The following is a 14,391-nucleotide window of genomic DNA, read 5'->3' on the forward strand; positions in this document are numbered from 1 at the left end:
TGATTTTAATGATTGCTTCTACTTATTAGAAACCTAACACATACACATACTTTCGCTGTTGTCTCCTGAATTCAACTCAACGATAAACGAGGTGAATATTCTTCTTAATCTCATTTTACATCAAGGACGCTGAAGCATAGGGAACTTAAATCACTTCTCTAAGGACAAACAGTGGGTAAGAAGGATTGCTGGACTTGAACCTGGACTGATGAGCCCCATTGCCCATGCTCTTGATGCCACACCTTGAGAAATAATAGACCCATTTTATAGATGGAGAAACTAAGACCCAGAGAGTAAAGCCACTTGCCAAGTTCTCAGTGCAAGATTCAGTAAGATCTCTCTAATCATGATGCCCATGCTCTGTCCCTTTTTTCTATGACTATAGTAAATTTTATCTGTTTCTACTCGATACATTCGAAAGGGATGGTGTTAGAAATGATGCATATCTATTTAGTTCATAGAGAGGCATCATCACCTTAGTAAACGTCCCCTGGAGTGTCTGCATGGGAAAGTTTGGGGAGACAGTCTCCTTGAATTACGGGCCAGGGGCCGTCAAGGCTGTCCTCTATATAGGGTGGGGGCTGGGGTCTCACCTCACACACCACTGGGGCTAACACAAGCTAAGGAAGGGGTGGCTAACATTGAGCTATGTTGAGCACAGCAGGCCTAGTTGGGGAGGGCTAGTGTGTGAGGCTCAGGCACCGGGACTGTGGTCTGATCCCACCCAGGCAACTCAGGTCACACTCCTTGTGTGGTGTCCTCTGAGGGGCTGCCCTGACCCCACTCTGGCACAGGAGTCGGCCAGCTCCTCCTGCACACTCAAGGCCATGCACACCCACAAGAACCTCAGACCATGTGCACACACCATGCTTATCTAAGGTGGTGAGCCCTTTCTCCTGGCTGGGAGCTGGCCGGTGGCATTTCCTGAAGCAAGGAGGGAGGAGGGACCCAAAGGAAGGGAGAAATGGAGAGAGGGAGGCAGTCAGAAACGACTGGGAGGAAAATGGTGATTGGACATGACTTTCTCACTTCTAGAAGTCTTTGCTAGCTTCAGCGACATTCTAGACCCTCCTGTCTCTTGGGGAAATTCTTCGTACACCATGGCTGACTGCAGGAGTCAAACTGGCAGGGAACACAAGTGGCTTGGTCCATGCTGTGGAGGAGAATTGAGGTGGCAAGACTTCCACTCTGGACCAGCTTTCTTGCTCGGGGGGCACCTGCTGGGGGATCTCTTTCCACCACCATCTTTCCACCTTTAAATGAGTACAAGGGCACAGCTCTGGGCAACGGCTGCCCGTGAATGCCTCCACATGCATCAGCTTCACCAATCTGCACAACAAATCTCAGAGGTACAGATAAAACTCTACCTTTGCAAAACGGATTTGGTGATGTTAGTTGATTTCCCTGAAATGACAAAGCCTCCAAGCAACAGAGCAGAGATTCAAACGCATCTTTTTGATTTCTAAATTCATGCTGTTACTGCTTTTCTACACTGAGGGTTGTTTGCAAGGGTTTAAGAGAGGGACAAGGTGGAATTAGTCAATGACATGCTGGCGTGCAGGTGTCCTGCTGGTTGTAACAACACCAGAAGCAAGACCAGCAGAAGTATTAGAAGCCAGGCTGCGTGCACAGCTCCTCACAGGACACATTTCTTGCGCCTCTTGCAAAAGTCTGTGAGGCAGGTGCCCCAGAGCTGAGAGATGGAGGCGTGGAAATGTAATTTGTTCAAAGCCAAAGAGAAAGAAGGCAGCAAAGCTACAGTTCAACCCCAGGCTGTAATCCTCAAGGGCCAGTGCCTTCCTTCTCCCCTCTACAGGTGCACTGGTCCCTTTTCTGGGCCAGCTGGTCCCTGAAACAAAGCTAGAGGGTCAAGTGACTGGAAAGAAACACCCCGGCACTTTTGCAAGCTCTAATTATGAATTTATTTTTAAAAGGCAACCGATACTAATGCAAATCGCTGACCAAGAATGAAGGGAGAGACTCCCTGCATTTTATAAAATCCCTTTGCAATAAGGGGCCCATCCTTGCGTCTGCCATCATCGGTGTCACTTTCAACGGGGGATCGCGCTGCTGGCGAAATCCGTCCTTTTACAGTGGCAAGCATTTAAATGGTTTCTGACAGCCAGAAGGTGATGGAGACAATTAGATATAATATTTGTGACTGATGGAAAAAGGCATTTTGTCAAGTCTGCAGGCACCTGGAAGAAAACCACGGCAGGAGAGCAAGCTCCACTCTAAAGGGCAGAGCCAAGGGCTGGTTCCTCTCCCCTCTCCACGCTGAAGTGCCCAGGAGCGCCTCCCCTCCCCCACATTGGGGGGCTCCCCCGACAGATGCGTGGGAAGGCCTCTGGACTGTGCCTCCATCAGTAAAGAGGACAATTGTGTGGCTGAGCCCCATGAAGAGCAGGGTTTGCCGAGGTGTTTGGAGAAGGAAGGAAGAGTATAGAAACTTGCCTCCATCCCGGTTCCCTTTGGCACAGGGAGCAGTGGCTTTGGAGACAAACAGCCTGAATCCAGCTCCCAAGCAGCGGGTGACTGGGGACAGGTCATTTATCCTCTCTGAGCCTCTGCCACTCTTTCACTAAAGGGACACAGTCCTCGATCCTCAGTCAGAAGTTCAGTAAGCACACCCTGGGAACAGTTTGTAAGGGGCAGGACACACAGCGGGCTCCCCGGAACTGCTGCTGCCTTGCTTCACTCTCCTCCAGGTGCAGACAGAGCCAGTCGGCGATTTAAGTTTGCAGACAAAACACGCCAAGGCACAGCCTCTCTGGAGGGCACTTTGGCAGCACATTGTGAAAAAAAGAAAAAATGTTTTAAAAGTATTTCCATATAGAATGCAAAGGTTAAGTGATGGTTTCTTAACTATGACTCCAAAAGCTGACTTCTCAGTATTAAAAACATTGAGCGGCAAAAGCTACCATCAGGAAAGTGAAAGAGACAGAAGGGGGGAAGTGTTTGTGAATCATATATTTGGTAGGAGACTTGTATCTGGAATATATGAAGAATGCTTCTGACTCAAGACCAGAAAGACAAATAACCACATTTAAAAATGGGCAAAAGATCTGAACGGGTATTTCTTTAAAGAAGATCTATGAATGGCCCCTAAGCACATGGAAAGATGCTCAACATCATTAGACGCTAGGGAAGTGAAAATCAACACCACCACAGGATCACTTTATACCCACGAGGACTGCTATGCTCCTAATAATTTTTTAAACAGATGACAAGAATGAGAGAGCTTGTGGAGAAATCAGATCATTCAAACCTTGCTTGTGGGAATAAAAATGGTGCAGCTCCTTAAGGAAACGTTTTGGCAGCCTGTCGGGAGGTTAAACACAGAGTAAACACATAACCATGCACTCCTACTCCTACGTACACAACTGAGAGAGTTGAAAACACACACACACACACACACGCAAGCACACACACACGCACACAAGTGAACAGCAGCATTACTTACAATCACCAAAAAGTGGAAAGGACCCAAATGTCCACCAGCTGATGAGTAGATAAGCTAAACATGGCGTATCTAGGCAATAGGATGTGATTCAGCAATAAAACGGAACAGAGGACAGCCACATGGACGAACTGGAAGGATCCAGACACAAAGGCCATGTATTGCATGATTCCATTTATATGAAATGTTCAGAATAGGCAAATCTGCAGAGACAGAAAGTAGATTAGTGGTTGCCTGGGGCTGGGAAATGACGGCTAATGGGTTCATGGTTTCTTTGTGGGACGCTGACAGTGTTCTAAAATCGGATCATGGTGACGGTTGCATGACTCTGAATATAACTAAACACCCTTGAACTGTCTGCTTTAAATGAGTGAACTGTAGGATACGTGAGTTACATCTCAATAAAACCACTTTCCCAAGTTAGCTCTAGATGCCAAGAAACATAACCTTAAGACCTACAAAATGTTCATCATACATACATGATAGAAAAATATTTTCCTTTCATATTTTCACACTGTATCTCTTTAATGAGAAACCACTAGAATGTTACAGTAAGAGCTCATGCCACACATTGTTTATCATCTGTCAGGAAAAAGGGATACTTTCTGACCTAGGCATGCCTTTGTATCGGGAAATTATCACAGTAATGTGAATAGATTGGGCTATAAAGGTGTATGTACGTTGCAGGTTTGTCTAGAACATAGTAAAACTGGAAGCAATAATAGCTATCATTTATTGCATATTTACCATTACATGAAAATCATCTCATTTCTTCCCCCACAACCATACTATGTGGAAACTCTCTGGATCATTACCATCCTTCTGACAGTTGAAGAAAGAGTCTCTGACCAGACATAGACAAAGCAGAGCTGGGATTTGCATCCTAGTCCCTCATGTCCCACCGCCCAGCAGGTGCTGTTGCCCTCTCTGTGACTTTTCCCAGCAGCCTAAGCACCCGATTGTGCTACGGCTTTAGAAACAGTCTTGTAACTGAATAAGCAACGGCGCAGAGTGAAATTCATAATTGTCAGGTGAAAAAGACAGGTTTAGAGCCAATATGATCTCATTTATTCCCTGTGTATAAATACATAAATATAAATAGACCCTCACGCACCTGTAGGCACACACGCACGCTAACAGTATTCGACAACTGTGTTCCTTTGTTGGGAGGGTTATGTGTAATGTTGATTTTCTTTGTTTTGCTCACCTAGATTTTCTATTGTGGATTTTTGTGCCGCTCTTTTTGCTTCACAAACTCCAAAAGTTGTTCTATTTAACCTTTAAGTAAACTAAGGTAACACCAATGGATGTAGAACAATACACATCAGCCTTTTTCTAGGGCGTGAAGGAGATTGGCATTTTGGCGAGACTGTGATGACAGCCAGGCTGGCCGTTGGGACCACCCCACACAGTCGGGACCACCTCCCTTCTCCCTCAGGGGTCCTCCTTCTGTCCCATGCCTCATTACCTTGGCCACTCCACATGCTCAATGATCAGCTTACATGGTAAGTGATAACAAATGCTTTCTTCATAACAGGAATCAGTTACATTTTAGAAGAGAATTGATCTTTTAAATGTCATTTAGTTGTTTCTTAGTTACAAAGTCAATATGAATTCATTGGGAAAACAGAATAGTCTGAAAAGTACAAAAATCCAATAAAACTCATCCACTTCTCCCTCACCTTGAATTAACAGGGGACTCTGATAAAGGGGACCCTGATAAAGTTGGACTATCCCAAGAAGCTGGTGGGGCCATTTGCAATGGGTGAGGGGCAGAGGATGTCCAAGAATCTCTCATGACCTCCACCGTCTACTGAGGCAGCACAGCATCATGGCAAAGCTGCAGCATCTTGGGGCCAATAAGTTGGGCTCTTCACCTCTCTCACCCAGGATAAGCACATTACTAGAGTTCTTTGACACACTTTCCTGAGTCTACCCCCAATTCCTTTTGGAATAAAGTGAGGAATATACAAAAGAATGATTAAATAAGTCTGATAGTTTCTTTTTAAGTAATACTGGCTCTTTCTACTTCATAGGATGGCTGTGGGTATTTAAGACAATGTAAGGGAGGGGTGCTTGGGTGGCTTGTTAGGTTAAGTGTCTGCCTTCAGCTCAGGTCGTGATCCAGAAGTCCCAGGATGGAGTCCCGCTTTGAGCTCCCTGTTCAGCACGGAGTTCGCTTCTCCCTTTCTCCTCGCTCTGCTTGTGCTCTTCCGCTCTCTCTCTCTCTCACTCTTGTTCTCATTCTCTTTCTTGCTCTTTCTTAACTAAATATATATATATATATATATATATATATATATATATATATTTTTAAAGACAGTGTAAGCAAGAGCTCTACATAAAGCAGAATGTGGTCCAGTTAAAAATTCATGCCAAAGCAACCCATTCCTGCCATGGGAGAAGCAGCCTGTCCCCCCTTTCACTGTCCTGGCCATCTCTGCTAAGATCCTATTTCTGAGTCACCAGCCACCAGCCTCTCATGAATGGGGTGGGAAATAAGGGTCTGTGATGTGTTTAGTTGTCACTGTTTTTCGGGGTAGGCAGTGCACGGAAGGCGGAGACAGCAAGCTTCATAATCCCGGTCCTACAATGTTTAGTCCCAAGACCTTGCACAAATCACCTAGCCACTCCGGGGCTCAGTCTCCCCATCTGTGACGCGAGGATGCCAGTCCTTACAGGGCTGCTGTGGGGATCACATGAGAAAATGTGCATGAAAGATCTGGCTCTCCAAAGGTACTTTACCAGTGTTGAGTTCTCTTCCACCTCCCTTGAAAAGTTTATATAATTTAGAGATGGTAAGATGAAGTGGGGGGAGGTTGAGAGGTCCCGCAGGGCTCAGCAGGGAGGGAGCATCAACACAGGGAGGGAGCATCTGGATGTGAGGTCTTGCCCGCTGTTCATTTCCCTGAGCCACAGAGAAACCAGGCTCTGGTTTTGACTTCTGGCATCAGCCATGACTTATAAAGGACTACCCAACTTTTTGATGCTGAAAATTGATTTCCAAGGTTTAAAGAGTGGTAGTGTGGGGTACCTGGGTGGCTCAGTGGTTTAAGCCTCTGCCTTCGGCTCAGGTCATGATCTCAGGGTCCTGAGATCGAGTCCCGCATCGGGCTCTCTGCTCAGTGGGGAGCTTGCTTTCTCCTATCTCTCTGCCTGCCTCTCTGCCTAGTTGTGATTTCTCTCTGTGTGTGTCAAATAAATAAATTAAAAAAAAATCTTTAAGAGTGGTGGTGTGGAATTAGCCAGTGAAGTGCCAGCATGCAGTCATCTTCTGATTGTACTAATGGAACGAAGGGCAACAGAGGTATAGAAGCCAGTAGAACACTTTCTCTGTCCCAGTTCAGTACACAGTACATTTCACGAATGCCTTGCAACAAATCTGTGCGGCAGGCACTTTACAGCCGGGAGTCGGGTGCTGAGGCTTAAACAGGTGAAGAAATGTATACCCAGGCACATTTCTTTACAAAAGAAGGAGGTCATTCACCGAGCTTCCTTTCACATGCTCTTCTCGGCTGGGTTTCATACCAGGACATGGTGTCAAGGCCCTTCCAGTCAAAAGCAGCACGATAATATCGAGTGGGTGATGCTGGAAGGGCATGAGCAAGGGCTAGGTTATAATTGTGGAGTGCCCATCCTAGCCTCTGCCATCAGAAGTGCGTCTTCAGGAGGCTTCAGAGCTCAGTCATTTCCAGAGCCTACAGAGGGCTAAACATGGCTTTCGGCGCCATGGGTGATGATCAGTGACATTGATGGAATGATCAGTGACATTCCTAAAATACTCTCTTTAACACCCTGGTCAAATGCCTTTCCTCACTCCCTATTGCTATCTTCTATGCTATGGGTTAACCTCTGAATTTCATCTCTTGCTAAGGCTGGATTCGAAGTCCTCTCAGCATTATTTCTCACTACCTCTCATGCAAATACAGCTTTTCACTCAGGAGAATAAATAGGCCCATCCGACTGTCTGTCCGTCCAACCATCCATCCATCATCCATTTGTCCATCCATCCATCCATCCATCCGTCCGCTTGTCCAGCCAGCCAGCCAGTCAGCCATCATCCTTGCCCTTACTCACACAGTCACTTGCTCACTCACTCAAAACATGCCTTCCTGAGTTCCACGCCCTGTTCTGGGGATGCTGGGATACTCAGGCCCCAGTTCCTCTCCTCTCTAGCTCATGTGGTTATTCAGTCCCCTGAACCCATCTGCCGTCCCTCTGCATCCGTCCCCAGGAAGGTCCATTTCAAGAAATTCTGGTGTGTATGTGCTTATCATATGTCTGTGTGTATCTGAGTATATCTGTGTATTTGTGTGTGTTTCTGCCCATGACTGAGTGTTTCAGAGTGTGTGTGTCTCCGTGTGTGGCAAGATTGTGAGTGTATCTTTCTGTCTGTGACTGTTTGTGTTCATATACATGCTTGGATGGAAGCAGGTCATGGTTCTGAGGTGACTCTAGTAGCTGATGGAGGTCAAGTCTCCTTATGATGTTCAGAGGCTCCAGGGAAAAAAAGCCGTGGTTAGCAATTGCGGTTTTGCCTCGCATTATTTTCGAAGTTAAACATACACACACATGCATACACACAAGCGAAAACGTTGCCCTTTAATAGTTTGGTCAGATTAGGATAAGTGTGGGCCCAGGGCCGGATGTGAGACTGCTGTGTGACCAGGCAGGCTGAAGACCCCGCTGTCCCCAGCCCTGCAGGGGTCCCGTTAACCCCCACGGTGCTCACTGCAATCCCAATTCACCCTCCCCCATACACAGGACCCCCACTATCTTTCATGTGTTCTCATGAGGACCCTTGCACTACAGCGCATCATTCCCATTCAAAGAGGAGTAGCCAAAGCCCCCAGATGTCTGCCACTCGCCCTGAGTCCCTTCCTGAGGGCGTAACAGGGCTGGTGCATGATCCAGTCCTTCTGCTGGCTTCAGACAGGGCTGACAGCCTAGCCTACAGACTTGAGACAGGCCTGGGCTGTGGACCCAGTTCTGTCTCCAGACCCCCCCGCACTCCATGCACCCTGTGGCACACCCGTTCTGGCCCCCTCCTTTGCTCTCCAGACAAGTGCTTTAAAGGGAGGGCTGAGCCGGCCGTTGACTCGTCTAACCACCGATTTTCCACGAAGAAAGACGTTTCCTTCAGTAAGACCGATTACAACAACCTACTTGAGGGAGAGGAAAGTTCTCTAAGCCATGGTGCAGTATCGCTGTAACCCACGCCTTTAACCACTTCCTCACTGTATCGGGAGCTCCGGCTTTTTATAGCTGCACATGGTGCTGAAAACATCAGCGGGTGCCTTCCCAAAGTTCACATCCCCACGGCCTACACGGCCAAAGCGGGGCCCAGCAGCCCCCAAATTGCAGGGCCTGCAATTTGCCGGCTCGATTTGCAGTTTAGAGAGTGGGGCTTTGACCTTGACTGTCTTGAGCATGTGTGTGTGTGTGTGTGTGTGTGTGTGTGTGCGGTGTTCTCTTAAGACAAAGCAGACTCATTGGTTCTCAGGAAAGCTGGACCCCTCATCACTGGAAAGAAGCCCCTGGATAAAATCCCTTGGCCCTGGGTGCTGTCCCCCCCCCCACCCCGTTGAGTTCCTGGCTCAGGGCTGGCAGGGTGTTTTACTTCTCAGCTGCTTCTCACTGTGAGCTCAGGCGTTAGGACTGTGTGTGTTACAGGGGCTGAAGTGCAGAGCAAGCCACCAGCTGGCCCTCAGTGGGGCAGGAAACTTGCCTTGTGCGTTTGGTAGCCAATCCCGCCGACAACAGGAGACTCTGAGCTTACCTAGATGGGCTGAGGACAGAAAACCGATGCAGACGACAGCTCGCTGTGTCGGATCTGTAGGGCCCGCAGCCAGCCCCAGTCTGAGTGGCTAAGAGATGTGAGAAAGGGCTCCCAGGCCCCAGGATGACGCTGCTGCTACTCGGATCCACACCCCACATGCTCTGCTCTCTCCGGGCTTGGGTTACAATGGGTCTCACCTCGGACTCTGGCCACAAGGTTCCTCCTCAGTCCTGACGACTAAGTTGAGATAAGATGGTAATAATACCACCACCTTTCATCGAGAACCAGCCCAGTGAATCCAGAAGGCTGGCCTGGTGGCTAAGGGCTTGGCCTTGGAGCTTGGCCACCCACGTTCAGACGCCGTTTGGCCTCACCCAGTCCTGTAATCCTGAGTGAGCCGTTTGCCTCTCTGGGTTGTGAGCCCCTTTTCTATCAAGTGGCATGATGATATCATCTGCCTCGTGGGATGGTCGTGAGGCAAAAAGCAGTAACTGTAAAATCTGCAGACACACGAGCAACCCTCTTCCGAGGTTCTCTCTTTTGATTCTTGGGCATTTCACCCGCGGGGGCAGCGTGGGGAGCTGGTAGCACTGTGTTCATGTGACTCGGGAGGGAAAGAGGCTGGGTCCTTTGTGAAGTCGCCATGTGGAGTCGGAAGCCAGGACGGGGGCTGTGTTCAGCTACAGGAGACTGCATTGAGCTGCTAAGATTTGGGCCCTCAGGGCTGAGGAGCCAGACTTGCAGCCAGAACCAGCCGCAGCTTCTGCCCTCTCCCCGCCCCACCCAATGCTCCCCTCAGCTCTCAGCCTTCCGTGCAGGAGGGCCTATCCTCATTGCGATGCCCATGCTTTGCCCATGGTCCTCAGTCCTGACTCGGAAGCATAAGGACCCCTGGAACTTTCTGCAAGCAGTGCTGGAATGTATTCCCTGACTTCAAGAAATCTGTCCAGCTGGAATCTCAAGAGGGTGGGTCTCCTCCCCTCTGGACATCTGTCTGTTGTCTGTTTTGCACAATGGGTAATAGCACCAGCGACTCAGGTAACCAGTATACGTGGGCACCTGCGTTTACAGCTTGCAGAGTGCTTTCCTCTGCTATTTTTCAATGATCCTCTCAAAGAGTCGGGGAGAGCAGCACCCTCTGATACACCTGTTGCTGTATTTCTGGTTTTTTTTTTTTTTTTACCAGTTTCTGACATTTTAGCTCAGGGTAGAGTCTAGAATGGAAATGTGTTGTCTGTCAGCCAGATCAGTGCTCTCTTTACATTGGGGTAAGAGGGTTCATTCTAGCTCAAGAACACAGCACGTTGTTGGGGATATAAAAACACATAAAAACAAATGTGATATAATGTGGGGTTGAATGTATGGCCAAGGTGGGCTGCTTGGACTGGGGTCCTGGCTCTGGTAGTTGCGTGCTGTGTGATGCTGGCCAAGGTCCTGGACCTTTCTCTGCCTTAATTTCCTCCTCTCTAAGAGAAAGAGGTAAATAACATTTACCTCTGAGAGCTGGGGAGAGGATTTAATGAGTTAATATGTACAAAGTGTTTACAACTATACCAGAAACTTAGCAAATACTCAGTAAATGCTAACTATCATTATTAGTTTTTCTTGTTGCCCAAGCTCCTAAGTCCTGGTACCTATTAGATTATAAATGAGGATTTCCCTTTTTCCTTGGAGCCTCAGTTTGCTTATCTCCAAAATGGGGATGACAGCTGTACCTGCCTCCTATTACTGTTGCAGAAATTGCAGATGATAGAAAGTTCCTGCAAGGGTGAGTACCTGGCAGGTGTTGGAGGTGGGCAGACCCCTTCGTACAGAGTTTGCTCACAGAGCTAGAACCTCCCGCTCCCCGCCCAGGGTCCTGGAGCACGACAAATTCTAGAGCCCAGCTGCCTGCATCCGTAGGCTGGATCAGACCCTGACAGCATTTGTGACTTTGGTCAAGTTACTGCGTTTTTCTTTAACTTTATTTTCATATTTGTGAAAATGGGGGCAATGACCCAGGCTAACTTCCCCAACCTTGGTGAGGATGAGCGAGATGAAGTGGAGGAGGCTGTTGAGTTAACAGTCGAAGTCCTCGGGGCGCCTGGGTGGCTCCGTTGATTAAGCGTCTACCTTTGGCTCAAGTCATAGTCTCAGGGCCCTGGGATCAAGCCCAGTGTCAAACTTCCTGCTCAGTAGGGATTCTGCTTCTCGCTCTCTCTACCCCCCGCCCTCTCCAGTGCTCATTCTCTCTCTCTCTCTCTCTCTGAAATAAATAAATCAATCTTAAAAACAAAAAACAATCAAAGTCATCAATCGATGGCCCTTGCTGTGTATTATCCGTTTCAGTGGTACCGGTAATTGTTCTGGTGCTGGTAGACCTACAGCCCTCCACCCCCCTTGTCCCTGATGCCCTCGTGTGAAGCAGCGTCTGAGCTGGGGGTGCTCCACAGACAGAAGACCCTGCGGTTGTACCCTAGCCAAGGCGCTCAGCCTACCTCTTCCATCCTGGGCAGAAAACCAATCCCCCCAACAGTGCAGGCCTGGGGATGGGCTTCCTGGCATTGCTGCCACCTGCATTCCTAGACGGGAAAGCCTCCCAGCCAGCCAGGGTTTGACAGAGACTTGCATTGACTCTGCTGGAAAAATTTCCTTGCATAATGACTGTGTTTCCATCACCTTCTAGGTGGGTTTCTATTTGAAAGTCCAAGTCTGTTTTAACGGAGCCAGGAAACTTCTATTTAAGAAGACCTAAGAGATGAGAGTGGGGGTTGTGGGCAAGGACAATTCTGCTCCTTGTCCCTCTTCGACCACCATCAGCCCTTGGCCTCAATATACAAATTTAGTCAATGATCACTCTGTTGAGGGCCCACACTTCCTGGGTAAGGAAACTGGGGCCTAGAGAAGGCTTGTTCAAGGTCACATGCAGTGTTGATATGCTGTGGATGGTTCTGACCCCCTGAAGGCCTGTGGGCATCTCCTGAAAGGGTCCTGGGTTTTCTGAGTTTGGACGAATGATGCGGAGTCCTGATGTGGTCCCAAGGTCTCTGGGCTGAGCCAGGGGTATTGGGAAGGAGACCATCTGGGCTGTTTGACCTGAGTCTGTGTTCTCTCCCAGGGTGGCTCCGTCTTCTCCCCAGCTGCTGTCATCAGCCAAGAGAGGGCTCAGCAGCAGGCAGCTGCTTTCGCAGAGGAGGTCAGCTGCCCCACCTCACCCATCCAAGAAATGGTGTCCTGTCTCCGCCAGAAGCCTGCCAGCGTCCTCAATGATGCCCAGACCAAGGTGGGCACTTGTGTGTGAGCCGGGGAGGGACATGCTCTGATCTTTTCCAAATGGAAAACCAGGCCTAGAAAGGAGACCTAACATCCCCCCCCCGCCGCCCCAATCCATGGCTGCAGAGTCAGGCAGATGGCCGGCTGGAGCTGGAATGCACACTCCCTGACCCCCAGCCCCATGCATGGGCCTGGCATGTAACGGACCAAGCACGGGTACTCAAGGTGAATGGTACTCAAGGGTCTCTGAACATTGGATTTTAACTGTAGAATATAAATGTAAAATATAAGGTGGGCCTTATAGAGTAGGAGGATAAAATGAAGTGACACGTGTCAAGGACTGTGCCAGGACTGTGGTGGCACTCTGGAAGGTCACATCCACCCAGATTGAGCACAATGGTCATACCTGTAGTGGATTTGAGCTACCCCATGCTCTTAGACAGGACAGCTATGTGAGCCACGTGCTCTGTTTTCCACCTGAAAAGATCCTGCTCACAGCCCACAGTGGCTGGCTGTCCCTGACATTGCTGAAGGGGACACTAGCTGGAGGAACTGTGATCATCAGAGCCGAGGGCTTGATGCCTTCAGCCATGGGCCTGGATTCACAGGCCTGGAGCTGGTGTGACCTTCAGCTCCCCCAAGTGTGGGCTACTGAGAGAGTGGCGAGAGCTGATGAATTTCTCTGCCGGATCCTGCCTTTGGCCACCACCCACCTGCTCCTCAGTCATGTCTGCTCCCGCTTGCTTATATACCTACGGGCTCAGGCTTACCCATTCCTCCCTGTGGATCTGTTGTCACCTAGGTGGGGAAGCCCTGGGGACCACCCATTGCCCAGAGTGACACTTGCCTTCCAGTTTCTGGCCTGCCATCCTTGCTGCCTATGGTTCCTGTCATTTTACTCTGATTGCCCAGTACAGCCCCAGATGGATAATAGGCAATAGCGCTCATTACGGTTGAAACCTGATTAAGCGAAGCCGTGCAACTGATTCTTGCAGAACCATTTAAAAAGGAGGATAACATCCATACACATAACGACATCTCTTTGCCCCCATGTAGCTCCTGGCCGTGAGTGGCCCTTTCCACTACTGGGGTCCTGTGGTTGACGGCTGGTACCTCCGAGAGGCTCCAGCCAGAGCACTTCAGAGGACTCCAAGGGTGAAGGTCGATCTGCTGATTGGGAGTTCTCAGGATGACGGACTCATCAACAGAGCGAAAGCCGTGAAGGTAGGCAGCCAGCAGCTTCAGAGGTCCCCTGCTGGCTGGGCCCCAGTGGCTCAGGACCTCAAAGTCTGACCTTGGTCCAGAGCCCTTGACTGACCCGCTCATTTACAAAACCATCTCTAAAACACTAGTGAGTACAAAGGCTCTAGAAGGAGCTCAGGAGATGGTAATGGGGGAAGTTGTTTCAGACCTGAGACTCGTGCAAGGTTGTGTACAACACAGACACCTTCACCCCACATCCACAACTCTACCTGTGTGTGAATCACCGAGGAAAGCGGCGTGCAGAGCCTGACCAAGGAGCTCTGTGAGCTTCAGGGTTCCAGGCAGTGGATGCCCCTGCCCCTTGAAGGATGATTGTCTCACTGAGAGTGTGGCTGAGGTGGCACCCTCTTCCAGTCCTGGCCAGGACAGCCAGACCCCGTGCTGGGTTTCTTCCCCGGGAGAACTGGGCAGGGGTCATACCCCATAGCCGACAAAGGCGACTTCTCATGGCTGCTCCGAGATACAACAAAGTGGGAGAAAGTTGTAAGCACGCTCTCCTCTGGTGTGCTCCCTACCAGCCACCCGTCCTTGTCAGGCTGCTCTTAACAAATCCTTTAAGTCATCAGCCCTGGGATGGTAGCTACAGCATGTGACCCGCAGGGAGCCGACACTCACACTCAGCATGGGGCTCTGTCCA

At 49.4% G+C, this 14,391-nt stretch overlaps 1 protein-coding gene across 1 annotated transcript in view; it reads left to right on the top strand.

Annotated features, from left to right (window-relative positions):
* TG (thyroglobulin) overlaps positions 1 to 14,391 on the top strand; it is a 235,825-nt gene that overhangs the window by 188,362 nt on the left and 33,072 nt on the right. The window contains exons 42-43 of the mRNA XM_032316132.1: positions 12,337 to 12,501; positions 13,548 to 13,715. Coding sequence (XP_032172023.1) covers positions 12,337 to 12,501; positions 13,548 to 13,715 — 333 coding nt within the window. The remainder of the gene's footprint in view (positions 1 to 12,336; positions 12,502 to 13,547; positions 13,716 to 14,391) is intronic.

Source organism: Mustela erminea, chromosome 16 (assembly GCF_009829155.1).
Source record: "Mustela erminea isolate mMusErm1 chromosome 16, mMusErm1.Pri, whole genome shotgun sequence".
NCBI classification, from domain to species: domain Eukaryota; kingdom Metazoa; phylum Chordata; class Mammalia; order Carnivora; family Mustelidae; genus Mustela; species Mustela erminea.